At 47.3% G+C, this 12044-nt stretch overlaps 1 protein-coding gene across 14 annotated transcripts in view; it reads right to left on the bottom strand.

The window, feature by feature from the left end:
* Positions 1 to 12044, bottom strand: part of ZNF451 (zinc finger protein 451) — a 111897-nt gene that overhangs the window by 34795 nt on the left and 65058 nt on the right. For all 14 annotated transcript variants that reach the window (XR_015061936.1, XM_085896312.1, XM_085896301.1 and 11 more), the window contains one exon: positions 7074 to 7221. Coding sequence is in view for 13 of the 14 variants with exons in the window: in XM_085896312.1 (XP_085752438.1) it covers positions 7074 to 7221 (148 nt within the window). In the remaining variant the exon portion in view is untranslated. The remainder of the gene's footprint in view (positions 1 to 7073; positions 7222 to 12044) is intronic.

Raw genomic sequence — 12044 nt, 5'->3', positions numbered from 1 at the left:
ACAAAGCTCGGAACAAGTGTGTATCTACCCTCAGGAGAGCCAGAAAACAACATCTTTCTCATCTCAAGTCTGAACTCTCAAACCTCTCTCCCTCCTCAAAATCCTGGTGGCGTTTAATCAAATCTGTTTCTGGTGTATGTTCCCCCTCCATCCCCTCCCTTACCTCAAATGGCCGCACTGCTGATTCCACACGTGATAAAGCTGAATGTCTAAACTCGGTGTTTGCAGCTAAATCTTGTGTCCTAAACCCATCACTATCTCTACCCACTTTACCCAGTCGCACCCAACTGTCCCTGGACTCTGTATCCTTTTCTCCTGACAAGGTGGAGAGCTTGCTTTCAAACCTCGAGTCAGATTCTGCAACCGGTCCAGACGGCATCAGCCCACGTGTCCTCAAAGCCTGCTCTTCTGCTCTTGCTCACCCTCTCTCTGTTCTATTCACCCTCTCATTTGCCCAAGGTCATCTGCCATCTGCTTGGAAATCTGCTAACATCACTGCCCTGCATAAAAAAGGTGCAAAAACAGATCCCTATAACTACAGACCAATCAGCCTTCTCCCAATCATCAGCAAGGTGATGGAATCCATCATCGCCTCAGATATGAAATCCTTCCTCTTCTCCAATGGCTTGATTTCCAATCATCAATTTGGTTTCAGACCAGGTCACTCTACCCTGGATATGCTGCTTCTGCTCTCCCATCAATGGATGGAGGTCCTCAATGCCAGACAGGAAATCCGAGCCGTATCCCTGGACATATCACGTGCTTTTGACACAGTCTGGCACCCTGCCCTACTCACCAAACTCTCTTCCCATGGTATTCAAGGCCATCTCCACTCATGGCTCGCAGACTTCCTCTCCTGTCGCAGTCAACATGTGGCTCTAAATGGAGTTCTTTCATCCCCTCTTCCTGTGCAGGCTGGAGTTCCTCAAGGTAGCGTTCTGGGCCCTGTTCTTTTTCTGGTTTTCAATGATCTCTCGGACTCTCTGGAAAATCCTCTATTTCTCTTTGCCGACGACTCCACCCTCTGCCGTACCATCTGTCATCCCTCAGACCGGCAAGCAGCAGCTTCTTCACTCACTGCAGATCTGGATAAAATCACAAACTGGTCCAACACGTGGAACATGTCTTTCAATCCAGACAAATCTCACACTCTCACTATGTCTCTTCGAAAGGACCGTTTACAAAACCCCCCCATCCACTTTCTCAACAATCCTCTGGAAGAAGTCTTTTCTTTCAAACTTCTAGGTCTCACTATCTGCCATGACCTTTCCTGGGAAAGTCACATTTCCAACCTCGCCTCAAAAGCCAGTCGCCGACTGGGAATCCTCCGTCGTGCTAAGTCCTTCCTCGGCCCTCTTGAGCTCCTGACCACTTACAAAGCTTTTGTCCGTAGCCTGATGGAGTACTGCTCTCCCCTCTGGGCTGGTGCTCCTGCCTCCCACCTTTCTCGGCTTCACGCTGTCGAAACCAGGGCATTTAAGATCATCGGCATCTCCCGCAATGAAGCTGAGTCTTTGGGCCTCTCACTCAATCACCGCAGGTTGGTCGGTGGTCTTTCTGTCTTCTAGGGTCTCCTCTCCAGCCTTGCCCCCCCTGCTCTCTCTGCGATTTGTCCCCACCACATTTCCACAGGGCGCTCAAGGTCCGCCAACAACCCCCTTCTGGTAAAACTACCAAAATCACGAATCACTGCTCATCTTCACTCTTTCATTCCTCTTTTTTCCCGCCTTTGGAATAAACTTCCTCACTCTATTCTTTCCCATTCTTCCCTCCAGGCTTTCAAAACAGCTGTTCACCACCACCTCTTATCTTCCCCCATCCAAATCCTCGATCTTTTCTACCCCCGATAATCCACCCAAGCCCACTTCCTTCATTTCTCCTACTTCCCTTCCTGAAAGTCCCTGAAATGTCCATCTTCTCTTCGCCATGTTCCCCGTCCCATCCCCATCCCTCTCCCTTCCACAGTTCACCTAATGTGTCTGTTCCCCACTGTTTTGTCCCTTCCATTCCCGCCCCTCTTGTCTCATGCCTCCTTGCTGTGAGTTGGGTGTTAGCTCTCATACGAGCCTCGACCAAGGTATACAAAAAAAAAAAACAAAAAAAAAAAACATGTTGGTCAAGCAAACACTGACAAATCTCACTCTCTCTCCGAAAAGGAACGTCTGGCAACACCCTTGGATAAACCGCATTTCGAAGTTGGCCTCCAAAGCCAGCCGCTGACTTGGCATTGAATGTCATACAAACAGTCCTTCCTTGGCACACCTGAACTCCGATCCACCTACAAGACCTTAATCCACAGCTTGACGGAGTACTGATCACCCCTCTGGGCTGGTACCCCTCCCTGCGTCACATCTTGCTCAGCTTGAAGCTGTGCAAAGCAAGGCCTTCAACATTATTGGAATCTCACGGGATGAATCCGAGTGCATGGGTCTATCACTTCACCATCACAAACAGGCCGGTGGTCTGTCTGTCTGTCTGTCTTCCACCGCCTCCTTGCTCGTACTGCACCCTCTTTTTCCGCAACTTGTCTCCACCAGGTTTCTGCAGGGCACACAGTTCACCATCAACCCTCTTATGGTGAAACTACCTAAATTCAGAATCACTGCTCACCTCCACTCATTCTTGCCTCATTTTTCTCACCTGTGGAACCAACTTGCAATTCTCTTCAACCTCATTCCTCCCTCCAAGTTTTCAAAACAGATGTTCACCACCATCTCAGATCATCCCCAAACCATGATCTTTTCTGGCTTCGTTAACCCCCACCCCCGCCCCCGCCCCACCCCAATCCCTCGACCTTCCCAATTTCCAATTAACCCTCCTAATGGTTTCCTTCACCGTAATACTCACCGTAGGGAAAAGAAGAATTTTGTCTCTCAAGGGACACTGGATCCCATTGACCAGAGTCGCAGGGCCAGGCTGAATGGCAGAGCTGAGCTGTTCAGGGAGCCGAGGCGTAAAACTGTACGTGCACTAAGGGTGGACAAGGAGGCCTATGTGCGAGGAATCTGTGAGGGGGTAGAGCATCACCTGTGGACAGGTGATTCTCGTCCCGCTTACAGGGGAATTCGCGCATTGCGTTCATCCAAGCCCATCCCTCGGAGCACTGCAGTGAGAGCAGAGTGGTAGGCTCTTGACAGAGGAGTCCGAAGTGAAGGCCCACTGGGCCGGTTACTTTGAGCGGTTGTACCAGGCTGATCCCCCAGCTGTCGAGTTGGACGTCAAGGGTGTTACAATCCCTGTTGCTGACCCTCGAATCAATGTGGTCCACCTTCGCTTGTGGAAACACGGGCTGCGGTGAACCGGTTGAAACGGGGTAAAGCTCCAGGGATCTGTGGCATCCATGCTGAACTTCTCAAGGCTGGTGGAAATGCTGCACTCGTGTCGTTGCATGCAGTTTTGTGCTCTGCCTGGAACACAGGCATCATCCCAACTGACTGGAACAGGGGCCTTGTTGTCCCTCTCTGGAAAGGGAAGGGTGATCGCCAAGACTGCAACAACTACCGAGGGGTGACGCTGCTCTCAGTGCCGGGCAAGGTCTTTGCTCGGATAATTCTTGATAGGGTTCGCCACCATCTGCTTGAGCACCAGCGTCCAGAGCAATCAGGCTTTACACCAGAGGTCAACGATTGACCGTATCCTTGCTCTTCGTGTCCTCACCGAACGCAGACGAGAGTTTCGGCAGGGGCTGCTTGCAGCCTATGTTGATCTCTGTAAAGCGTTCGATTCAGTGAATCGGGATGTCCTCTGGAGGATTCTTGGGCTTTGTGGGGTGCCACCAAAACTGATCAATCTGATGTCTGAACTCTACTCTTGTACTGAGAGTGCTGTGAAGTGTGGTGGTACCATCTCTGACTTATTTCCAGTTGGGACTGGAGTTCGTCAGGGGTGTGTACTGGTCCCCACACTTTACAGCACTTGTATGGACTGGATTTAAGGGAGAATGTCAGAGAGATCAAGCTGCCATGCATCGTTTGGGAATGTCAAGATCTCTGACCTTGATTTTGCAGGTGATGCAGTCATCTTTGCGGAGACTTTTGATATCCTTTTGGGGGCCCTTGAGGTGCTGAATGAGGATTCTGAGCCGCTGGGATTATGGGTTTCCTGGGTCAAAACTAAGATCCAGGCTTTCAATGACATCTTCGATGCTGCTGTCCTGTCTGTGCCCGTTTGTGGTGAGGATGTTGAGGTCGTGGAGAGATTCACTTCCCTCGGCAGTGATATTCATGTCTCTGATGGCTGTGAGTCAGAGGTCAACAGACGTCTGGGTCGGGCCTGGGGAGTCATGGATTCACTGGATAATGGGGTGTGGCGCTGCTGGTACCTGTGCGGGAGGACGAAAGTCCGAGTCTTCAGGTCCTTGGTGCTTCCAATCTTGCTCTATGGATGTGAGACTTGGACTCTGACCAAGGATTTGGGACGGAGACTTAATTCCTTTGGTACCAGGTCTCTTCGGAGAATCCTTGGCTATCGCTGGTGGGACTTTGTGTCCAACGAGCGGTTGCTGAGAGAGACTCAAATGAGATTTGTTGCCTGCATGGTCCCTGAGCATCAGCTGTGGCTGTATGGACATGTGGCTCGTTTTCCTGATGCTGATCCTGCTCACCAGATTCTCTCAGCGAGGGAGCCTTGTGAGTGGAGGAGGCCACTGGGCCAACCACATGCCTCGTGGTTGCAGCAGGTTGATCGGCATCTCAAGGAGATTGGGATGGGCCAAGCTGTTAGGGTGCCTGGGGGATGGCCAGACGGAGGCCCCTGGAGTACCTGCGGAAAGTGGACGCAGCGACGCGCTGCTCTGGCGCATGCTCCCATACCTGACCTGACCTAGTTTCCTTCTTTATCCATATTTTCCACCCCAATGCATCCTCCTGCCCACCATTCCTCCCCACACCCATTGTTTGTCCAAGTCCACCTATATTTTGGCCTTCAACTCTGCTATTGGCATTTTTCCTGCCTCTCTCCGGTTTCTTTTGTCCTGTTTGCTTCTGATCCGTTCAGTGTACTATCCAGAGATGGCTCTGATATTTCATTTGATAGTTTGTACATCCATCCATTATTTGGTTAAAACAAGCAACCTATGCACGTAGAATGGTTGGACAGAAGGCTAATTGATCATCAGAGATGAGACAGTTGAAGAGATAATTCCTAATATCTGTTGTACCATGATCAAATTACAATTTGCTGCCATAACCTACAAGGGGCATTACATCAGCGGTTCAGGCATGCCCTCAGCCAATGATGCATATGAATGAAGAACCCCAAGTTTTGTTCCCGAATCCAAGTTTGATGAAAAGACAAAAACATCGATAATAGTTAAATTATTTCTGTGGGTGATGAAATCAAATCATTTTCCATAATTAAGACCAACAGAAAACACAAACAATTTCGGGCCAAATTTACGAAATGCGCTTAGCGAGCATCTTGACAACACATGCCCAACTAACCCTTAAACGCTGGCAAAATCATCGTTGTGTGCGCACAGCTAATTGCACGTCTAAATAGCAATTTATGAAGGGAGATAAACAGCTGATTAGTTGTGCGCATCTAAACTGCCGATTAGCCTGTGGAATGCCGCACATATCTCCAACACCTGATTGAAATGATGCACTTGCATAGAATTGCAGTGCTACGGACAATTGTTGGAGGAGATTCAGCAACCAACGAAATAATTCATTTGAGAGTCTAATGCCAGACAAAAATGGTATGGTCATAGAATGCATCCAGAGGATTGCATCTATCCTCAAAGATTCTCAATGCACGTCAGAGAACTGCCCAAGTCATATCCTCTTCTGCCTCCTCTTGAGCCAATTCAAGCAAATGTCCATGTTTAAGAGTTTGTTTGAAGCCGCTTGCAATTGGGGTTTGATCGCGCATCGGATAATCACTCTTTGGCGATTGGCGACCAACTTTGAATGAGTGATCATCACATGATTAGCGATTCTACAAGCGTCCAACCCTTAAACCCCTTTCGCAAATTCAGCCTTTAAAGTCTGGTCTGCAGTCAGTGTGTTCTCCATAAGTAACAATTTTTCTAAACAAAATGATCAAGTGAAAAATGCAATGATACATCTGCAATGGAGTTGTGTAAAAGAGAAAGTGAGAATTTAATTTTGCACCACTTTTGTGAATGCACATAATACCAGCATAGTGTGATAAGTTTGTAATTATGCTTCAATGCAATTGTGAAGATATTTATGAGTAACAATAGTGTAACCAGGGCTGACTGAGTGGCCAAGAGGCGCACACACACACACACACACACACACACACACACACACACACACACACACACACACACACACACACACACACACACACACACACACACACACACACACACACACACACACACACCTCTCTGAGCCGTCTAGCCTGGGTTCGAATTTCAGTCCAGCTATAACCTGTCATCCTGGTGTTTTGCATGCAGGGCGAGACAAAGTGCCATCTGTCCCTCGGATGGACGTTAAACTGGGCACCCCGTCTGTCGGCAATAGTTGGGGACGCTAAAGATCCCACCCTGTAATCCACGTTGACGACGTGGTGAGGCATCCATGGTCACCTAAACAAATTACAAATTCCTGCCCAGACCCAGAAATTATGCAAACCAGCAGCCACGTGATGCAAACAAAATAACGATCATGGAACAGCTAACGGTTTTGTAAGAGATACTCATGTGAAACCAGTGCAGAGCCAAGATCAATTTGATAGAAAAGGATGATGATGATGACGACGATGATGATGATGATGATGATGATGATGATGATGATGATGATGATGATGATGATGATGATGATGCAATCTGAAATACTGATTTTAGTGGGACAACAAAAATAAAATAAAATAAAACAACATGTGAATGGCACCAGTTTTCCCGATGTATTCGTTTGAGCAGCATCGTACTTGCTATTCTAGAAATTCAGAATTTCAGAGAAAAAAAAATAAAAATAAAAACAGCAGACCTCGAACGGACACATGTAAAAACAGGGATTCAGCTCGAAGCCAGTCAGAGCGAAAAGAAAAAAACAATCAACAAAAGTGCAACACATCCAATAAGGCAGAGAAAGGAGGAGGCATACTTGAGGTGGTTGCAAACTTGACTGTGCGACGTAAGAACATGAGCACAATTGCTGCAGTTCACCATGAATGGCACGGCTCGACACAGTTCCTCCAACTTCTTACGAGCCACCTCGGGGAAGGGCAGTGGAGCTGCCTTGGCTTCGTCATCTGGCAAAAGGGCGAGAGAACGACGGTGCCATCTGAAAGTCGTCTTCACGAAAGGACAGAACAGTGGGATGATGTGAACCGGTTAATTATTATATTAATTTTCATTGAAAATTGTGGAAGACAAACTCAAGATGGAAAGTTTATAATTTGCAGGACATTGCTTGTGGGAAACAAACCAAGCAAAACAAGCAAGGGGTCCTTACAGATGGAGAGATTGATGTGGAATGGTGAATAGTTGCCACAATGAAGGGATGGAGAATGCAGTGGGATTCAAGATCAAAATAAAGACCAATTACTGAACCGTTGTCCCAAGAAGAAAGCCAGACATAACAATACACAGAATGACACATATACATACAAACACACACACACACAAACAATTTTTTTTGAAGTTATTAAGATCGAGATATTCTATTTGGCAGAGGCTGAGTGAAGATAGTTCAAGATCGTTTATTCCCAATTCGTGAAACACTCTGCAACCCACATCTATAAAAAATAGGCTTTTTTGGAACGCTGGCTGCATTTTCAATCCAATCATGAAACTTGGTTTAAAAACAAAAAAAAATTCTCCATAGGCACTCCTATGTTGAAAATTTTGTGTCAATCGCTCAAGCAGTTGTGGAGAAAACAAATTTAAAAGGGAATAAAGGTTAAAAAAAACAAAAAAACAAAGTGAGGGTCTTGGCCGACGTTACACAACATAGTCAAGGATGGTTATGGACGCTTGTTACTAGTAAGGAGGTGATTTCACGTGCACACAATGACATTATAAACACCAAGTGAAACGAGCCACATGGGACTTTCCTGAAGCACAGACAGTTACCGGTATGGATGTAGAGGGCCGTACTTGATCTGATCAGCTCCGCAGTTACACCACATGCCTCCGAGACGATGGGCATTTTGCGATTCAAACGCCATTTCCATTTGGATAGAAGCAGCGATGATCCGTTTGTTGTTCCCCACCCCTCCGACAAGGTCGGAGAAAGGGTACGTTAAAATGAACTCCATACGACCGATCTCTCCATGGACTTTTGTGTTCGCAATATTTCAAAAACCATTGAACCTTTAGCTGTCATATTTCAGATATATATTCCTCAAGACATCATTTGAACCTGATTAGATCGCAAGCAGTGATTGGCTGAATTATGTTGGCATGACAGCCATCTCAGTAACTCGGATTGTGTGCACAACATTTCAAAAACCATTCAAGATTTATCTTTCGTATTACACAGACCTATTCCTCATACCACCCAAAAGGTGCGAGACCGAGAGTATTAACTCTTGGTTGAGATAAATTCCAAGCACAGTTTTCCAGTTTTTGCCCCAGCATTGATTCTGCGGCATCTCACGTGCATCTCAGAGGGTTCCTCCGATCGGTCTCCAGAGAAATTCATTGACTTCAATGTTTCAGATAGCGACACAGATAATTTCCAAGATGGTTGGTTCAAAGTCATGCGGCCCAAGATTATCCATCGTGAAGAGACAGAGAGTTAGCTCATAGTTTCAAGAGTGGTGCACTGGCTTGGGCACGAAGTTACGCTGAAGGAGAGTGTGCCAGCATACCCTGTGGTGGTTCATAATAACACTAACAGCCATACAATAAGTGGTACTGGGATACATGTTACTAATAGCTGGCAGCTTTCCTGAATCGGCCTATCAAGAAACATTCGTGCGTGTATAGATTAGCACGAGTGTTATCTCGAATCACCAAACCGACACAACAGACATCACCGTGAACCAACCATATCATGGCAATTTAGTCAACATAATATGCATCCTCTTCAATGCAATTCGTCCAATAATCAATCAAATGTTCAGTCCCAGCACAAAAAGCTTTCCTGATGAAGCATCTTTAATGTGGTGAACATGGACGCTAACTTCTTCGGAAACAAAACATCGTCCCATCAGCTCGGTGGATTATTTTATATCGATGGATTTCCTGGACAGTTATCAGCCCCACCATCACATTAAATTGGGCGTCCACTTTACCTTCAGTTTTCTGCTTAGGCCACGTCCTTGGTGCTTGCCGCCATCATTTTCAATTCCCTTAACATATTGTTGCGGATTCGCGCCCGCCAGCGTGCGAGCGGCCACGTAACTCGAATCGCGGCACGTCGCCCACCGGACGGACAATCCCGTCGTGACCCTCTCAGACTAACGCCGGGAACTAGTCACGGGTGGGCCTTTCGGCCTCACCACGATCGTGCCAACCGGCCCCCCGCGTGGGATAGGGTTGCTCGCCAAATTCGACCTACCTAAGTACCCACACGGAGGGTAGACCGGGCGATCGCACCTCGCCGCAGGTCGACTTCGGACACGGGCCACTTTAAGCGACCCGTTCCGTACTATCGGGATAACCGAGCGGTGTTATCGTCAACCCCGACGGTTCGATTAATTATTGGGCGTATTTAGCCCATGACCAACCCTTTACGTGAAGTAAGATGGAGATTCAATAAAGGAAAAGACGAAGCGAAACGGGAAAAACAGTTCAACATAAAGCACATTTATTCCGCGGCAAACGGAAAGCACACATATACAATTATACACCAAAAGCAAATGTAAAAGAAGAAGAAACACACAATAATGCACAAAAAGCAAATGTAAAAGCAAAACACAATGCAGATCTAGCACCGACTACCAAGCACACGGCAACACTTATACAGTTTTACTTCACAGACAGCGCCGACAACACATATACTCAAAGCAAAAGAAAAAGGGACCACCCTCCACGATGAGGGGGGCAGACGGGCCTGGGGCCGAGACCGCGTCGAGCCTACCCGTCTGGTGATGAGCTGCAAAATGGCGGTGGCGCCCCGACTCCGCGGGCTTCGCTGGGACTGCCTGGTATGGGGTGGGGACGGGGCCCCCTTCTCGCACTATCTCAGCGCGGGGGGAAACAGGAGAGGGTTGTTGATGCTCGGGGGGGATGAGGATATCTCGCTGGTTCGGGTCCCGCGACGAGCGTCTCCACCGCGACCTCGGTCGCGTTATCGGCCTCCCCTCTCCGCAGCTCCCCGACTCTGACACGAGCGCCCCCTCGACTCTGACACGAGCGCCCCCTCGACTGCCTTCGCCGCCGCCACCTCTCCAACTCTCCACAGCTCCGTCCAACTGCTTTCTCCAACTCTTCTCTTCACTGACTTCCCAACTCAACTCGACCGACCCAACTACGAGCGAACGCGGCCCTTTATAGCCCCCGTGGCTTCGCTCCTTCACCTTCGACCCTTTACCTCTGGCTGGCTCCCCATTGGACAGAGGAAAAGTGGGCGTGAATGCTTTTTGATCCATGAATCTGCATATAGCGATATTACTCCGACGCACCTGGAGGCGGGGCCAAATCGCCCCATGCTCGCTGATAGGACGGAACAGAAGTGGGCGTGAGTCGTTTTTGATCCGATTTCTTCGGTAAGGCTGGTGTTTCTGCACCCGCTGCTCGGTGCGCGCCCTGCACGAGTCCAGTATCGGTGCCCACAAGCGGCGCGGGAATGACGGTGATGCGATGGTTGCGAGAGTGAGATGTGACGGCAAGGGTCGTGGCTGTTGGCGTTGTTGTCGTGAAGCGGCGTTGCGGCTGGTGGTTGTTGTGTGATGGCTGTTGAGACGTGGTTGGTGGTGGTAGTAATGGTAGTAATGGCGGCTGGTCCAAAATAAAGATAGTAAAAGAAAAACGGCTATCTAGAGGGGTCGCAGCCCGAATGAATGACATTTATTCCCTCTAAACAACGGGTTTGGGCCTAACTACACATATACTTAGAGAGATATCTCACCTAAGGGACCTGAATGGTGGTTTGCGAATTTCGTCAACCACAACAATATCAAAGTCTGAGCAAATAGATGTCAGTAAATGGTGGGATTAAATGTAATTTTGCGGTCACCTAGGCCACCCCTTAACGTTATGGATGGCACTCGTCATACATAATGGTTCACTCAAAATAAATTGAAAACCCAGGAGAAAATGGCTGTACATGGAGCACTTCAACCAAGTGTGAGAGAAATCAGAACCGAGGCAAATGACACAATTGGCCAATTGTGCGGAAAGATAAATCAACGTCTTTAAGCATCTCCCCTAAGTATTGATCCCAACAAAAGAAAAATTCACCCGACTTTAGCTATTAAAGCTGCTTCCGGTAATGCACCTTCCAAAGTGATCAATGGCCCTCAATGGCAAAGCGATTCAGTTACATTTCAAAATGGCAAGGAAACTCCTTTTGGAGGAAACTCCTTGTATCCATGGGAAAAAGGCATTATTATTATTATTATTATTATTATTATTATTATTATAAGCAAGAGTACCCATTCTGGGAAGACTTTGCGCATTACTTGCTGATAAAACTATGGTCTGTGTTTTGCAAGAAACTACAGATGTTTGTGTGGTGTGCATCTAAAGGTTCAAGATGGTATATAGGAGTCTAAAGGTTTTTAAAAGGTACGTTCCGATAGTATGTAATCAATAAACGTAGTCAGTGCAACTGGCATTCAAAAAAGTACATGACAAGGAGCTAATACTCTTGTTCTCCTGCCTTTTCAATGGTACTAGTACATGCCCGTAAAAAAAAAATAAAAAAAAAATAATAATAATAAATAAATAAATAAACCACACAGGCCGTTTCTTCGCTCTCACGTGCCCGTACGTGCGTGACCCGGAAGTTCGATATTATGCGCAGTTACGATTATTCGCAATTTATTTTTAATACCCAATTATTCAATTAGCGCCAACGTATTTTACCTTTTCGCAATGTCGTGGCAAGGAAAAACAAAAAGATAAGAGAAGAGAGAGAAAAAATTTACTTCCTGGTTTGGAGCACACCAGCACTCTGATGTTC

The sequence above is a fragment of the Eptatretus burgeri genome, chromosome 9, assembly GCF_056783735.1.
Source record: "Eptatretus burgeri isolate ZD-2024b chromosome 9, Ebu_testis_v1, whole genome shotgun sequence".
In the NCBI taxonomy this organism is placed as follows: domain Eukaryota; kingdom Metazoa; phylum Chordata; class Myxini; order Myxiniformes; family Myxinidae; genus Eptatretus; species Eptatretus burgeri.
Note: the sequence above shows the minus strand (reverse complement) of the source record. Positions and strands in the feature narration are given on the sequence as shown.